Genomic DNA, 18,025 nt, shown 5'->3' on the forward strand with positions numbered 1-18,025 from the left:
ACCAGCTTGACCAGGTTGTGAGAGCAGCTTGACCGGGCATGGTCAGCTAAACCAGCTAAGACCAGTAAATCTCTTGGCTGGTTTATGCTTTTTTTTTTTTTTTTACAGCAGGGTAATTACATAGTGCAGTATGGGTGTGTGACATGAAGTACAATATTCTATCTAGCACCCTTTCTCTCTTGTTTCTGTTCTGCATGCTCAAGAGCTCCTGTGTAGAATGGGGAGACCAACTTGTTTTAATGTCAAGGCAATGACAGATCATGTGCGTCCCACAGGTTAGATCAGACCGATGGAGTCTCGTGTGGGTGTGTATGTGTGTATGTACATACGTGTGTGTGTGTAGTTGTGTGACAGCTGTTATCTAACCCGGAGCCCTGGCACTGCAGGAGCTGTCTCGCACACCACAAATATGCTTGTTTACCAGCCCAGCAGATAATTCCTTTTTTTGTCCTACTCAGAAGAAATGGGGCCAAAACTCTGAGCAACAGATCTGCAGAGAAATGGCATTTTTTTAAAGACTGGCTTGTTTCAAGTGAGATACGGCTTGTTGAAAATGCATGTTTGGCCTCTGCCATCTCACAGAAAATAACGAAGAAGAATTGAGAGGATGTCACTTTGTTTTCTTCTTTGGCGTTGTTAGTTCGAGCTCATGTGGTGGAAACTGATGGTGTTGACCAACTGGCTGTTTGCAGATGAAATTGGCGAGTCAAACACAGCGGCACTTCTGTCAATGTTATTAGTTAGAATAAATGTTAAAAGATGCCCATGTTTCTAAATAAATCAATACACATTTTCTGTGTATATAACCCCTTTTAAAAACTCAAAGCAAAAGGGAGGGGAGTTTTATCTGGGAAGAGCCTTTCTTATTTCTTTCTCATTTGGTGTTTAGTGTTTGCCAACATCCCTCTTTGAATAACCAACTTTCACATATAGGGTACAACAGGGCTAAAGGCACCCCTTAAAGACATTTTTCTTTTTTCTGTTCACGAAATGTTTCAAGGTCAAAAAGTTTATTTATTTTTATTGATTATTGATGGAGCAACATCATTTGTGAGAAGATAAATAATAACTGAATGTTGTTTTGATTCAAATTCAGTTTTTAAAAAAAATGGTGGGGGAGCCTTTTACCCCACACTTAGGGTAACAGGCTCCCTTGTTTGGGTTAAAAAGGCCCCTAGCGGGTTTAAAGTGATATCATGTAGCTATAGGAGCAAAAGTTATAGGGCACAATTTGTCAACTAATGCAAATAAATTTGAGACAGCAAGATGTTTTTTTGAGAAACAAATGAAGATGGTGCTTACTCAGAATAACTTCTTCAGAAAAAGTCAATCATTCCCTGTTTATTTCAAACACATTTGGCATTTTATTACATCTCAAATATTTTATAAACAAACTAATCTCTATTATGATTGGATGAGTCAATGTGAGCCCACTTTGAACATTTTTCATAACAAATCAATTTGCCACACTTTAAGAAAAACAATGTGTTTAATAGGGGGCCTTTAGCCCCTGCAACAGGGGAGATTTTTACCCCAAATACTATCCTTACACTTATAGACAGTTATTAAAAAATGTTTGATTTAATTACCTTAAAACTGAAAATGATAAAGAAGTATTTTGTCTCAAAAGAAATGTGTTAATTTCAGGGATTTTCATTAGCTACATAAATTTGCAACATTTTTAAAAATAATAAAAATTAGATCAAATTGCCTCAAATCAAATTTTAGACATTACACACAAATATTTCATGGATCAGGAAAATGTTCCAGTGTATAGTGATTAGCAGGTGTTTAGGAAAGTACTGTGGTAGTTTTTTGTTTTTATTTAGTGTTTTAGGGGAAAATAAAATCAATGGAGCCTTTTACCCCACGGATCCTTTAGACCCATTGTACCCTATATAGGTTTAGCTAATTGTTAATACTTGTGTAATCATTTACTTGTTTGTTAGGGTTTTGCTTACCAAACATTTCTTCCACATTTAATTTTTTTTTTCAACACATTTAGGTCATTCCATCATAAAGTAAATTATGTTGTTTACTGACCTTAAAGATTTTATTGCTCAAAGGGTGCTCTTTTAAAGCTCAGGATACTTAATCAAGTTTTCAGTTATATATGTATATATTATGTATATATTAGAAATTAATGAGGTATTTGTTAAGGCACACTACCAGTCAAAAGTTTTGAAACACTTAACTGAAATGTTTCTCATGATCTTAAAAATCTTTTGATCTGGCGTATGCTTAAATGTTTGAAATTAGTTTTGTAGATAAAAATATAATTGTGCCACCATACTAATTTATTTCATTATAAAACTAAAATGTAATAATAAAAAGACAGTTTTTAAAATTGATGACTTGGACCAAATAATAAAGAAAAGCAGCCATTAAGTGCCCAACATAGATGGGAACTCCTTCAATACTGTTTAAAAAGCATCCCAGGGTGATACCTCAAGAAGTTGGTTGAGAAAATGTCAAGAGTACATGTCTGCAAATTCTAGGCAAAGGATGACTACTTTGAAGATGCTAAAATATAACACAGTTTTTATTTATTTTGGATTTTGTTTAGTCACAACATAATTCCCATAGTTCCATTTATGTTATTCCATAGTTTTGATGACTTTACTATTATTCTAAAATGTGTAGGAAAAAAAAAAATTATAATAAATAATGAGTGTTTCAAAACCTTTGACCGGTAGTGTACAGTAGAGCCATAAAATTTACAATGCCAAGATAATTTTGTTGATTATAGTTCATATTGTCAAATCTGAACAGATTCTGAGACAAATACATACAGTATATTTGTTATATATAAGAAGCCAATGAGGCAATTGTTGACACAGTAGGATGTGGAAAGCGTATAGCCAAGATAATTTGGTCTTGGAAATATTTGATGAGAAATATTTGAGTTTATGCTGAAATCTCTAACTTTTGACTGCAGACTTTGGTGTGTTGGCAAGTCTGTGCAAATTTTGAGACATTGTTGAGATCTCTTCTGAAACTGTAGACTAGAGGAGACAAGTGTCAGATTACTGGGGTCTTTTTAATGAGAAATATCTTTGATACAGGATTTTATTTCTATATTGTCTGTATGGTGTCTAATTTGATTTGCTAGGAAGGCAATGCTTTATCATAACAGCTTATAAGTTTAATTTACACTTTTAAACTTTGTTAAAGTATTATTTATCATATTGCTATATTTTATATATGATCAAATGAGTAAAGGGCTCATACTTCAGGCTATGTAGTCTGATAAAGATACAGTTTCTTGGTTGACTGTATCGTCTTAGTTATAGAAAGTGATACAACATGTAGGCTCCATGCAGGCTGTTTATCTGGCTGTTGCTTTATTTCATCCATCCTGTTGAGCACACTGCAGCTCAGATCATGTGTGTGTGTATATCTATTTATATACTGTATATGGTAGCCTGACTGCAATTACTAAAGGTGATGTAAACACACGCGCACGCACACACACACACATGTGGATGGTGTGTCTATCAGCAGGTCGCTAGGGCCACAGAGGCATACATGTTTACCAAGCATGCAGGACAAGTGGCGCTCTGAGTTGCCTGCCCTCGAGTTCACGGTGCCTCCCACAAATCCACTTACATCCAAAGTGTGACATCTGGATGGGACCCCTCGTGTGCTCTTTGAATCATGTACTGGAGCGGGAGCTGCTCAGTCCTGTTCCAGGATAAATGTGCCTACCTGCAGAGGTTACTTCTAATCCTCCACTAACACACCTGCCTTGCATATTCAGGAAAGCCAACATTGTTGATTAGATGGTTGTGGTGTGTCAGAGGTGGGTTGGAACTGAAATCAGGTCTCAGATCTCCAGTGATGTGTACAAATTTGCATACTTCAATGATTATGTTCGGTTCGATAAGCTAAGCTAAGCGCTGTCGACGGTAGTTGTGGTGGCATATTGTTGACCACTTTAAGTAATTTTAACTTGAAATTAGAAAAAAAAAAAATACTTTTACAGTAACACTTACACTGACAGTAAACTGGGCCAGTGTTTCAGAGGGTTTAAAAGATGAAATGTGTAGCTTGTTTTTTTGTTAAAGCACTTACATTAATTATTCTGTAAAACCCAGTTTATAATTTGAGCTGTTAACTTGTCTAAATCATCCTTTTTGAGGTTTGAGGTGGGAATACTTTTCCAGGCACATTAACTTTTGGTTGTACATTACCAATATAATTTCTGTGGGTGGAATTTGTTTTTTTGTTTATTTCTTTATTGAGAGACAAGCCTAAATTATTTGCTGTGGTATTCATCAGCTTTCAACAAATGCAGTCTATAGTGTGAATGGTTCTCAAAGACTTGGATACTTAGGATAACAGCCTAAAGAAGACGGAGTCTTTCGGAAAGATGTAGAGACCAAAATCCAGTCCAGAGTTTCTAAGAGAGGCAGCTAATTTAATTCAGGCAGCACTAAATTCATCTACAGGCGCCTCGTTCTGTGTGAACATATTCCGATTTGTTTGCGGTTTGTCCAGCAGAGCAGCCATAGTTTTACTACAGTAGGCATCAACAGTTGATTCAAGATGACCCAGTCATCCCTCCCTCACATCTTACCCACAGGCTCAGTCTTCTTTTGGCTGTGGATGCGGGTCTTTGAGAACCATTCAGCCCATCATTTAACTCACGCAACTTTGACAGTTGAAAATGACAGTTTACATTTCATGACTTATTTCACGTCTTATTTCATTTCAAGGTGTATCTCACATGTCTTATTTCGTTTAAAGGCATATTTAATGTCATGTTTCATTTGACATAAGTAAAAAAGTAAATATTCACACTTTTGAACTCACTATTCATGCTACTTTTAATTATTGATTGCAACATTTCATAATGTATTTAATTATTTCTTGACATATTTATTTTAACGTTGCACATACTACATTTCATGAAGACCATGTCATATATCATGAGTTTTTTCATTTTACACCCTTGAATAGATATATTTCATCCTTTATTTATTTATACCCATATTTCACAATATTAATATTTATTGATTGTTATATTCTTCCATAGCTTTAGGGCTTCAGTTTCTAATTAATGAATTATACATAGGCTACATGTCAAACGACTTTTTGCTATACTACTTCACAGGTCAGAGTTCACCAGATTTAAAATTCACCACACAAGTGCAGACAAAATGCCTAAGAATAGGCTATGCGTGCATTCCCTCTCTCCCCAGTTCCCACGTTTGTGTACGTAAGAATGGAAGCCAATGAACCACAAAGTCTTATGTGACCACACCTTTGTAAAATACATGAGTATTTACTTTACTTGAGAAAGGAAAATATATGATAAATATTGTATATGTTAATACAGTATATGTGTAAGCATCAAGCTCATTACTATAGACATTATTCATAGTAGCACCATCTTTGATTTTTAACAGGAATGAATGAAAACGAGGCTGTGAGAGATAAACGTACAGTCTCTTCAATGGCACACACGGTATAAAGCTGTTTAACGATCCTAGATCCAATCTGACTTTCCACAACTCGTGTTGTCTGGAATTTTTTGTCTACTGAATGTTCTTGGAAATATATGATGATTTATTTGTGAAAACGCTTTTTCATCTGTTGGCCGGGGATCATCTTGGCCAAAGATCTTGTAGTTTGTGCACATTGTCTGCGTTATGTTGTGTAGTATGAGTGCTGCTAAGTCAAGAAGACGACAGATGACAAGAAACCTTTTTGTGTAATGTGAGCAGTACAGCGTTTCAGGTAGTCGGACAGTCACGTAGTGAGAGTGTGGCTTAACCGAGTAGTATTCGGCTGGTCATGTGATTCTAACATGGCAGCCCCCCTGTGTGGACCCTATCCATGTAGAATAAAACAGCTTTTATAAGGTTACTGATATGACTGGAGTCTTCATTTTTAAATGAGTGGTCATAATTTTCAACATATGTTGCAAAATTACAATTCATGTTTTTAGGAGTTGAACTTTTTTTAATGAGGAAAAAATTACTGCACCTTTAAGTTCACACATATAAGGCTGAAGTGTGCAATTTGTGCGCCACTAGTGCCACCGAACAGAATTGCAAAAATAACTATTGTTTTCAAACAGCTTTCCGAATACACCCCCATCTTCCGTTGATCAAACAAACAGATAGACCCGCCCCCAACTCATGCCATTGGTTGAGTCAATCTTGTGTCAGCCAGGACATAGGAATTTTTAAAGCGCCAGAGACACAGTGTTTACAGTTTTCAAGAAAAATAACCTATGAATGCCTAACTTATAGTTGTCTCTGCATATTAAGATGGGATAAGAGAAAGTATTTTTAACACCAAAAAAGTTAAAAAGTGAACGGTCACAAACTGCTCCAATGGAAATAATGTACCATCCAGGTACCTTTGGCATAGGCTACTATTTTCAACATACTATGAATTGGGACGCACAAATTATAATCTCACATACCTACTAGGATGTAAAAGTTTGCAAATTGGGCCACAGCTGAGCAGGTCTGAGTACCCTGATTGAGAGTTGCAGTACTTAAAAAATGGCATGCAATTTTGTTTCTCACAAGATGTAGCCAGCTCACTTGGTTTCTAAATAAGGCCCTTGTCATGTGCTCCTTGAGCTTGAATTTATTTGTGTCAGTGCACTAAATATGGGCTTTGGATGTGTGTATCGCCTACTCAGAGAGCAGATATCCTCATCTAACTCTGGATGGTGTCCTCCATATTATCCATAATTGATCACACAATCACCTCTAGAAAATCGAATTAAGCCATCTTCCTCTCCTTAGAGCGTGCCAAACACTGATACATGGACAGTTGCCAGAATTTTGTTTCTTGTTGTTTCAAAAACAGTGTGATATTAATGCACAAAGGCAATCAGTGCTGTGCTGTGAACTTGAATGTCTTTTCAAATCAGTACTGTGTCAGCAACGTGTAATGATCTCTCTCTCTCTCTCTCTTTCTAGGCACGAGTCTGACTATGACACTCATTCCACGAGCACAGACGTTTCAAAGCTTCCTCTCTGAGAAGACGGAGGAAGAACAGAATCAGGAGCAAGCAACAGCGGCCTCTAGCGGCCACGATAGGAAATGCAGCACTTCACCGCTCCGTTGACATGCACTCTCATGGCTTGTAAAGCCAAAACTCCTGGACATTCCAAAGCTTTAGAAAGCTCATATAGACACATGTACAGTATGAACTATATATATATGTATGTATATGTATGACTTAATAATTAATTATTATAATTATTTGTAGAACATTGTGTATACTACAAACTCTAGAAGCCTCTTTTTGTACCTTGACACAAAAAATACAAAAACAAATGCCAAAAAGTTGTACCATAAACTTTATTTTCCTCGTGTTGTTTCAAAAATGGACTTTCTGCATTTATTTTTTAGATGTACTGTAAATATTGAAGCACTGTAGCGCTTGCAACACAGAGCAAAGTATGTTTGTTGCATTTTTGTCTGTCTTCTTGAAACACCTAGTAGAGGTTTGCTCCGTTAGCTTCTGTCAAAAGAGAATTATTGTTATTATTTTGCACCCAGCACTTTCAAGTTAAAACTTGTTTTGCACCTTGGTCTGTGTTGCTATATATGCAGCCATAATGTCTGTAGACGCCTGCAGTGTGGCAGGTTAGGTAAAACTGAATCAAGCTTCACACTGCATAAAAGTGCCTTCAGACTGCTAGATCAGACTCTGGCTAGAAAGATGATTCAATTAGAAACACTCTAGTCATCCATGTAAAACAGAATTAAGATAACCCCTTTTTTCTAAAGGCAGAATCTAATATCTATTTTCTTCCTGCACAGGAAAATGCTGTTCCGGTAATTTTATTGAATGACTGCAGTGGTCTTATAGATATAGCTATTGGATAATAAAAGCGTAAACAGAAACACAAACACATTCAGTGCAGACAATCAATAGGCCTACAGATTCACTCATCTAATGGGTTTTACGCCTAGACCATAACATACCTTCAAATGACAATATATATAAAAAAAGATCATGTCATAATGTGGATCTCAAGGTTTTAGAATAACATGAATTATACTAAGAACATTTTGTTTTTTTTTTTTTTTTTTAAGTAGTTTGAGCATTTATTCAGAATTTGTTCTAGTCAGAGATTTGTTGCGCTTGAATGTGAATTTAACAACCACTGTTTTATACAGTGAATACTATATCATTTAAATGTATTTTACTGTTTAAAAAGGGAATGTCCCTTTCTGAGGGGGTTTCTAAAGGGAAATTTGGTCAAACACTGTGTTTAAATCCATGTTATTACACATCTTGCTAGTTATGAAAATTACCTGGACATTCCCTTTAAGGTTTTCCAGGATTCATTTGTAAAGATGTCTTTCTCCGGTTGTGTTACCGCATTTACACCAGCCTTCATTTTGTGTGTGTGTGTGTGTGTGTGTGTTTATGTGTAATTGTTTGTGGTTTTTTGTCCATCCATGTTTTATTCCATCTCATTATGTAGAACTTTGTCCTGTGTGGATATGTTGTTTACTGAGTGAAATAAACTGGACTTTACATAAACCCCTGAATGTAAATACGTTTGATAATTAAGAGCGGTTTATTTGCAATGAGTGTATAAAATTAGAAAAGTCCACTAAGCATGTTAATTGCTTTATACGAGTCTTATACTGTACAGTACATCATGCATACAACAAAATACTGAATGAGCCCAAAACACATTTTATTTTTTTAAGACTAATATTTGTTGGGGGGGCTGGGTAGCTCAGCTAGTAAAGACACCGACAACCACACCTGGAGTCGCAAGTTCTAATCCATGGTGTGCTGAGTGACTCCAGTCAGGCTTCCTAAGCAACCAAATTGGCCCGGTTGCTAGGGAGGGTAGAGTCACATGGGGTAACCTCCTCATGGTCGCTATAATGTGGTTCTCGCTCTCGGTGGGGCGCATGGTGAGTTGTCCATGGATGCCACGGAGAATAGTGTGAGCCTCCACACGCGCAAGGTCTCTGCGGTAACGCGCTCAACAAGCCAAGTGATTAGATGCACGGACTGACAGTCTCAGACGCAGAGGCAGCAGATTGAGGCGAGTCACTACGTCACCACGAGGACCTAGAGCGCATTGGGAATTGGGCATGCCAAATGAAAAAAAAAAAAGACTAATATTTGTTATGTGTGATCAAAAAAAGTCCATTTTTGAGATCAAGGCAATGGGGGAAAAAACTCAAGACATTGATGCATCAAAATGTGATTCATTTTATTCCTGTAAATGTTAAGTGCTCTCTGCTCAAAGATCAGAGAAGCTCTCCGAATTCTGAATGCTCATAATAATTTAAAGTCATTATTACTCTTCTTGAGATGATACAAATAAAGCATATCATGACAAACAGACAAAACATATTCCATCAAGAACCCAGTAAGCTGAGCATTGACAGTTCTCATTGGTAACAGAGCCTCTGGTCCTCATTCTCTGTACGTCCATTTCTGTAGAGAAAGAGAACATGATTTGGCCTCAAACTGAGACACAAAATAAGGATGTGATTTTTAGCGAAGTCATCCACTCGAAGTCCCCTTTGGTCCAATCGTTTGATAATTAGAGTCACTCAAATGAAAGTGTTGCTTTGGAGTTTGCTTAAAGAGGACTTTCGCTTAGATCTGGCTTTTAAGTAATCATCCAGAAACCTTCTTAAATAGATTACCTGTCAAACAGGCTTTATAAAGCAGCAGAGAGGAAATTATTTTGTTTTCCCCCAATGCGGTCATGAGCAGCTAACATCCAGTGTCATTATTCTTATAGAATGTTGAGCAATCATCTCTTTTGTTTTCGTTTCTGGTTTTGTTTTTCATGAGCTCTCACTATCTGAAAGTTAGCATATATTTCTTTATCTTTTGCCCCCGTTCGGGTCCCTTTTTTCATCCTGTCATAGACACAGCCATGATCATATTGGTTATGCTGCCATAGAAAGGAAACACGAAGTAAATAATGAATGTAATGAAGAAACATGAATGTAAATAAAAAATGAAGCATTAGAAGTATTACACAACGTACATGATAAATGTCTTTCATTCGTTAAGCTGGAAGTGGCAATTAAAAAAAACAAAGCCACATTCGATGCAGGCTGCAAGAATGTGGCCCCACTTTTCAGTATCAGACATCTGTTTGTTTTGTATCAATAATGATTCAATATTCTATGCAATACATTTTATGTAGAATTCACCTTTTTTTAATTATATTTAAAGTTGTTAAAGTAAAAACAAATTTAAGACTGATATTTACTACCTAGTCTCATAGAATGAACGTTACTGTAACAATTTTTGCAAACTGAGTTTTACATGCCGAATTCTACATTTTGTCACAGTTTCCTGGTAAAATTTACACTAGAGGCGCTGCAACAACTGTAAATTTTATTCACTTTCTTACAAAGCACGACTACAACAGCTGATTATGACTTTATAAACACGTATTTTTCGCTCTATTACTCACACACTGCTATGTTACATCGAAACACTTTTACTACAACGCATCATTTGAAAAAATATACATCTTAACGCTTGTATTACAGACTCATCTACATTTACACACTTATTCCAGTGTGATTAGCTTCTGCGATAGCTCACCTCATAGAGTGTTGGACTTTGGATGGTTCGAGACCAGTCAAACATGCACGCTGACACGTGAGACAAAAGCATCATAGATGCGACATGAGATGAAATGGTTGCTTCAGAAAATGTGGTTTTCATTTCTCATTTTGTTTTTGGACGCTATCAGTTAGGGTTAGGTTTTGGTTTAGGGTAAGGATGTCTGTTTTGTTCACCTCTCATTTGCTTTTAGATCACTATTGGTTAGGTTTAGATTAAAGTTTTAGGGTAGGGAGGGATTTTTACTCATTAAAATCTCCTTTTAATATTCACCTTAAAAACCTTATCTGATTACGACAACATTTCACTCGCTTTTGGCGCCCCCGCTGGACATTTCACTGATACTGCAGCCAAACATATCAGGCATAATTTCATTTTGCAAAAATGTTGCTACGGTTACATAATGTTCATGAGACCAGGCTGACCATTTGATACTGATATACAGTAAGTAGGAGAATTGGTATCCTTGCAGTTCCTATACAGGTTAAGTAAAATAATGTATAATAATGCTGAAATGAGGCAACATGAATATTATTCCAACACTAAAAACATGGTTAAGTGTCCGCTTAACCAGCAGCTGTACGTTAATGAGCTGCTCTCTCCATAAGGCAAAACAGGATAAATCTCACAAAATCTGTCAAGATTTCACAAACAATTAATAAAATTATAAAATTGAAAGCAAATGAAGCCTATTTTAAAAACCTTTTTCATTATAAAAACAAATAATAAAATTTTTCATTATGACATAATTTTCATGACTATTTCATTATATTAAGCATCTTACTGTAATGCAAGTGAATAATATTTCAATTGTGTATTTATACATCATTGTCATAACTGTTATACTGAATTTAATATAGTGATAAAAAAGATGAAAAGGAAAATGGATAGGATGATTTTCATTACTGTATTAGCATAGTGAGGATGATCTTTTTTCACATTACAGTACGGAGAATTTTGAGGGTGGCTGTGCTTAATTGTCATGAAAATAATGTCATAGTTAAAAAACATTTTTTTTTAAAAACTAAGGCTTCATTCTCTTCATGCAAACTATCATCTCTTAATTTTTTTTCTTTACATTTTGTGGTTAAATATGACCTGGACATTTCTTGAGATTCACCTAGTAATAATACATGCTCAGATGTGTGGAGTAAAATTTTGATTTGACACATTTACCTGTCTTTTACCGGGTTGCAGTTTGATTCTATATTCCTCTCTCCTCCTTTTCCTCCTGTGAAAACAGTGACAGATTTTATATGACAGAAATTAAGGTCCACTTCATCATTTACTAAGAGTCCTACAAGGAGCAGGAAAGCAAACACTGCAGTATGGAGATAACCTTGCATCACTGAAACAAAATAAACTGCACACTAAGTATTAAACTTGGTGAGGCTGGCAGCCAGTGTGTTGGGCGGTGAAGGTGAGGCAATGTACTAATAGGCTTTCTAACAAACAAACAAACAAACAAACCACAAGGTTATAACTTCATACATTTTGAAAGCTATGGAAAGCTATGGAAAATGTATTTTGCTTTGACCTTCAACCCAAGTTCAGCCACAACATTCATCACAAAACTATTAGATTTGCAATATATGGGTTTATGCTTTCATTTTCAACATTCTTGTCATAATATTCCTCATTATACAGCAGTTCTAGTCCTCTACTCTGACTGGAAAACTGGCATTCCAAAAGTGCTGATATTTAGTATAACAGCAGTGGGACGCGTTACTGTTTGTATCACTCTGCTTTTCTTTGTGAACGGCGTGCACACTTGATCCTGCTTTGGTTCGTTTGGAAATATTTGAATTATCAGAGCAAAATAGACAAATTAACAGGCCATATTTTATGTAAAATGTAACTTACTCAATATTAGGAACAATACACTTTTTTTGCTTTGTGGTTTATAAGATCAGCAAACTGCTTTAAGCACCTGTAAGATCTTTTCATAAAGAACACATCTAAGTATCACCTAAGGTGGTTTAATGTTTAAAGCTAAAGTCTAAAAGTAGAGGGATGTCTTTAAGATTAGTAGTAAATGGCATACCTGTTCACCCTTGTCAGCAATAAAATGAGACTCATCAGAAGAGTGCCACCAACCACCCCTCCTCCAATGTACACATACAGCATGTACCTAAGACTCCTCAACTCTGAAATGAGTAAAACACGGGCTTTAAACATACTTTTCAGCTTTGTATTCCTGTGGAATACTGTGGCAGGAGTTGGAGGTATAATGCAATTTTCAAAATAATACATAGTAGTCTAATTTAGACATATTTTTGTGGCAAGAAAGTACTAAACTTGTCAAGTGCTGAAGTTAAGTATTTCTGAAGCGTGTGTGTAATTTCTTTACCACTAGCATCATCAAACGGAATTGCAAAAATAATCACTGTTTTCCCAATCTTCCATTTGTTCAAATGATTTGTGTACAGTTGTCTCTGCATATTAAACTGGGAAACGTGGAATCTTTTAACATCGAAAATGAGCACTACCTTGGCTAGATAAAGTGTTCAGCAGTATTGTAGTGGTCTGGACACCAGAATCTGTGCTGAAGTTGCAACGGTAGAATCCTCCGTCCTCTTTGATGATGTTGGTGAGGTGTAGACTAACCTCCATAGCATCACTACAGTTTAGTTGGCCTCTACTGGAGAACTCACTCAGCTCCACACCACTGTCCAGCATCTGGCATGTTGCTATAATGTTGCTACTGCCCTCCTCTTCTCCCAACTTTTCTATGCTTACTTGGTAAACCACACCTTTGTGGACGTGGTCACATCTAATGGTCATGTTGTCATTCTCTGTGGCCAGCAACTCAATGTTGGGTTGAATAGAGATGGTGGTGGTGATTGCTAAGGGGGAAATAAGAATCAGGGGTCTCGTTACACAAGATCCCTATAAATTCAGATTCTTTTGGGCTTTTCACACTTGTTAACCTTGGGTTAATGTAATACTGGGATATTTTGTTCCATGTTCATACTTTAGCCTGGGTTAGCAATTCACTCTGTGAGCCTTTGACATCGCAATTCTGGGTTAACACCATAAAAGCGGCTTCACAGCCCTAACCTTGGATGATTATGTTGAATCTGATATCATGAAAGAAAAGAAAACAAGACTATGGCCACATTTTTGCAAAATGCAAAAAGCATAGTATGAAAAGCCTATTGGTTTAGCTCGTCATCTATAATGTGGTAAAATAAAAGGTTGATCCTAGATCTTTCTCAGAGACAAGATGGCAATTTTTAAATTATTTTGGCTAGGTACCATACTTGTACCTTTTTTTTCGACAAGTATGTCTTTGGTCCAGGAACCTTGAGGATAGGTCTGCAGAGAGCAATGGTAGTGGCCGATGTCGCCCTCAGTGACGTTCATTATGGAAATGCTGCCATCCATGGGAGTGGTTTTGAGAAACTCCACTCTACCATCATAAGATGGGGCAAAGTTGGAGCCATACTGAGGATGATACACTGCAACAGGTCGCGAAAGAGATTTTTTAGTCCAAGAGACCATAGTGAGATGGCCGCTCCATGGGCATAGGCAGTGCAAAACCATTCCCTCCTGCAGTATGATTGACGATTCTGGGGCTTTCATCTGAACAGATCCTAGAAGACCATTGTGTAAACAGGGGATGTCAGACACAATTAGTCATAAATGCATATCCACTCAAATAAACTAATAAAAACATAATTATACATAATTTCTTGTTTATACGCACTGGCAGAGAAAGCAAAATCAGCAACACTTGTTGATCAGAGACTGTGTGCTGCAACTAATAGGCTTATAGGTAGTTGACATGACATGTTTTTGGAAAGTTGACATGTCCTGGTTTGTGACATGCTATGCTTCATATAAAAGTATTTTAAACATAATTTTGCTAATTCTTTTATAATTATTATGCATTCATCTTAAGATCTATTTATGTTGGCCCAAAGGTGCAGAACAAACCAAAATTTACACACACAATGAAATCAAGCCAAAGCACAAATAAATTAAGCCACAAACAATGAAATTAAGCCACAAACACAACAAAATTAAGCCACAACATAACGAAGTTATGCCACAACACAATGAAATTAAGACACAACACAATTAAATTACGCCACAACACAACAGATATAAGCCACAGCACAACGGAATAAAGCCACAAACAATGAAATTAAGCCACAAACACAACAAAATTAAGCCACAACACAACAAAATTCAGCCACAGCACAATGGAATTAAGCCACACATTTTTTATTAAGCCACAACATAAAAAAAATTAAGCCATAAACACAACAAAATTAAGCCACAAACATAACAAAATTAAGCCACAACACAAATAATTAAGCCACAACACAACAGACATAAGCCACAAAATAAAGGAATAAAGCCACAACACAATGAAATGAAGCCACAACAAAAAATTCTGCCACAGCACAATGGAATTAAGACACAAAAAATTGTATTAAACCACAGCATAAAAAAATAAGCCATAAACACAATGAAATTAAGCCACAAACATAACAAAATTCAGCCACAACACAAATAATTAAGCCACAACACAAATAAATTACGCCACAACACAACGAAATTAAGCCACAACACAACGAAATTAAGCCACAACACAAAATTTAGCCACAGCACAATGGAATTAAGCCACAAACATAACAAAATTCAGCCACAACACAAATAATTAAGCCACAACACAAATAAATGAAGCCATAACACAACAAAATTATGCCACAACACAACAGACATAAGCCACAAAACAAAGGAATAAAGCCACAACACAACGAAATGAAGCCACACAAAAAGACATTAAGCCACAACACAACAAAATTCAGCCACAACACAATGAAATTACGGCACAACAGATATAAGCCACAGCACAATGGAATAAAGCTGAAACACAATGGAATTAAGCCACAACACAACAAAATTACACAACAACACAACAAAATTAAGCCACAACACAATTAAATGAAGCCACACACAACTAAATGAAGCCACACACAACTAAATGAAGCCACAACACAACGAAATGAAGCCACACACAATGAAATGAAGCCACACACAATGAAATGAAGCCACAACACAACAAAATTAAGCCACAACACAAAGAAATTAAGACACAACAATGAAATTAAACCACAATAATGAAATTAAGCCGCAACACAATGAAATTAGGCCACAACACAAATAAATTCATCCAGAACAACAAAATTAATCCACAACTCAACAAAATTAAGCCACAACACACACACACACAAAATTAATAATAAATCATCCACAACACAAAGAAATTCATCCACAACTCAACAAAATTAAGCCACGACACAACCAAATTAAGGCACAACAACAACAAAAAAATAATCCACAACACAAAGAAATTAAGCCACAAACACAACAAAAATAAGCCACAGCATAACGAAATGAAGCCACAACACAAATAAATTCATCCACAACTCAATGGAATTGAACCACTTAAGATCAGCATTACCAGCCTGACCAGCTAAAACCAGCCTGTCCAGTTAAAAAAAAAAAAGTGTTCAAAAACCCCTTTTAAACCAGCTTATGCTGGTTTTAGCTGGTCTTTTCAGCAGGGCAGCATTTAATTACTATTATTTCAATGGCTTTACGATGCAAATAACATGAAGTATGTACATACAATAATATTGTAGCCTATCATGAACATTTTTATAGGCATAAAACGCAACACTCAATTTTCTACAATATGTAATGGGGGTCCTGTCTCCATCTCTCTACCCACCAAGGGGTCCTTGGCCTGAAAATGGTTGAAGACCCCTGCTCTATGGTATGGTGTTGCCTCCAGGCAACATAACAAAGTTTGGCTTGATGTGTCAAAATAAAACACCCGATTCACGAGTCCTTTCTTAATCCTTGTGTTGTGGCTTAATTTCATTGTGTTGTGGATTATTTCATTGTTGTGCTTAATTTCTTCGTGTTGTGAACTTTTGTTTGCTTTGTAAATTTCATTGAGTTGTGCACCTCTGGCCCACCATACCTATTCATTGAGGGACTACATGAGAAATTTGATATTTGTACTTTTAGAAATTCATTTGGCACACTGCAGGAACATTTAAAATGAACTAGAGGAGACAAAAAAAAAAAAAAAATTATACTGTGCAAAAGTGTTACGCACATTATGTTTCACAAAAACATTTGTCATAAGATCTTCTGCTTTAGTATGTCAAAAGGACATATCAATTTTTGATTTCCAAACAATCCTTTTGTAAATAGAATAGAAGTAGAACATGGAGTCCTACAACAGATGGTATGGCCCCCACAGAGCCCGGATATCAACATCATTGAGTCAGTCTGGGATTACATGAACAGAAGCAATTGAGACTGCATAAATACATAGAACTGTGTGGCAAGTACTCCAAGAAGCCTGGAACATCCGACCAGCCAACATCCAAGAAAAAAACCTGTGAAAGAGTACCTAGGAGAATTGATGCAATTTTAAAGGTAGAAAGTGGTCACACCAAATACTGATTTTGTTTTTGTTTATATTCATGGCATTATTTTGGAAATCATCCTCACTTAACATTTTTCACAACTGCCTACAACTTTTGCACAGTACTGTACAATCATAAAAATAAAAAATAAAAATAAAAAACCTACAACTACCTTTAACCTAAAGTTATACGATCTGCTTCCAGTTTATTAATTTGGTTAAGTTACACCAGAATAACTTACTAAAAGCAAAGTTGTAATGGACACTGACATTGTAAGACAATTCTAGAACTAATTTAACAATAACAATGCTCAAGTATAAATACAAAGTTACTTGCAATGACAGCACATATCCTCCCATTTCCTTTTTAAAATGATTACAAAGTGATTAGTCTAGGATGTACATCTGTTTATTGGTCTGTTACTTTAACCATTCATTAACCATTCATAATTCCGACTGCAAAATATACACAATATTCAATAAGGAAAAACCAAATCCTTATAACAAACCATTCAAAATGGCAAAGCATTTAAAATTAATCTAAAAATGTCTAACACTGTGCCAAAAACGTTACCTTTAAGAAAATAGAGCGACATCATGAGTACCAAGAAGTACCAGTAATCCTTTTGTACTGCCACCATCTTGCTCCTCTGAGACAGAATGAATACAGCATTGACGGGGACCACAGGCACTTTATGTTTCAGCTGCAAGAATCCGCAATCACCTCAACCAGTCGAACACTGTTAGAGAGGAGGTTTTAAGTTCACCAAACCATAATAGGCTGAATTTCTCTTCCCACACAACTGAAACTGAAAGAGATTTTAAAACCAATCTCTGAAATCCCCCTTCCAGTCATACCTACCTAAAGGTAGGTGTAAAAAAGACAAGGCGTCTATTGTGTAATAATTTAATTTATTGATTCGGTACAAAAACAGGACACATTTCTGATAAAAATCAACATTTACAGTATGCTA

At 36.1% G+C, this 18,025-nt stretch overlaps 3 protein-coding genes across 5 annotated transcripts in view; 1 reads left to right on the forward strand and 2 right to left on the reverse strand.

The window, feature by feature from the left end:
- The window catches only part of LOC127434320 (docking protein 6-like), a 103,152-nt gene extending 96,059 nt beyond the window's left edge, over positions 1 to 7,093 (forward strand). The window contains exon 8 of the mRNA XM_051686973.1: positions 6,945 to 7,093. Coding sequence (XP_051542933.1) covers positions 6,945 to 7,093 — 149 coding nt within the window. The remainder of the gene's footprint in view (positions 1 to 6,944) is intronic.
- A 1,839-nt stretch (positions 7,094 to 8,932) lies between these two features.
- Positions 8,933 to 17,768, reverse strand: LOC127434318 (CD226 antigen-like). 3 transcript variants are annotated; one of them, XM_051686971.1, is made up of 6 exons: positions 17,626 to 17,768; positions 13,867 to 14,193; positions 13,087 to 13,443; positions 12,642 to 12,744; positions 11,774 to 11,828; positions 8,933 to 9,070 (listed from the first exon to the last, which is right to left on the reverse strand). In XM_051686971.1, exons 1-6 carry the CDS (start codon positions 17,690 to 17,692, stop codon positions 9,053 to 9,055), a joined length of 927 nt encoding a protein of 308 aa, XP_051542931.1. In that variant the 5' UTR covers positions 17,693 to 17,768; the 3' UTR covers positions 8,933 to 9,052. The 3 variants fall into 3 exon arrangements, with proteins under 3 accessions (XP_051542931.1, XP_051542930.1, XP_051542929.1); XM_051686970.1 differs by lacking the exon at positions 8,933 to 9,070 and adding an exon at positions 9,296 to 9,442; XM_051686969.1 differs by lacking the exon at positions 8,933 to 9,070 and adding an exon at positions 9,761 to 9,911.
- rttn (rotatin) overlaps positions 17,691 to 18,025 on the reverse strand; it is a 59,875-nt gene continuing 59,540 nt past the window's right edge. The window contains exon 50 of the mRNA XM_051686926.1: positions 17,691 to 17,791. The gene's annotated coding sequence lies outside the window, so the exon portion shown is untranslated. The remainder of the gene's footprint in view (positions 17,792 to 18,025) is intronic.

This window comes from Myxocyprinus asiaticus, chromosome 44, assembly GCF_019703515.2.
Source record: "Myxocyprinus asiaticus isolate MX2 ecotype Aquarium Trade chromosome 44, UBuf_Myxa_2, whole genome shotgun sequence".
Classification (NCBI taxonomy): Eukaryota; Metazoa; Chordata; class Actinopteri; order Cypriniformes; family Catostomidae; genus Myxocyprinus; species Myxocyprinus asiaticus.

Bases quoted from the DNA above. Each gene is read 5' to 3' on its own strand.
- LOC127434318 (XM_051686969.1), bottom strand. From the start codon at position 17,692: ATGGTGGCAGTACAAAAGGATTACTGGTACTTCTTGGTACTCATGATG. The intron at 14,194-17,625 runs GTAACGTTTTTG...ATGGTCTTCTAG, and splicing joins GTCGCTCTATTTTCTTAAAG to GATCTGTTCAGATGAAAGCC. The intron at 9,912-11,773 runs GTAAATGTGTCA...TTTCTATGGCAG, and splicing joins TGCAACCCGGTAAAAGACAG to CATAACCAATATGATCATGG.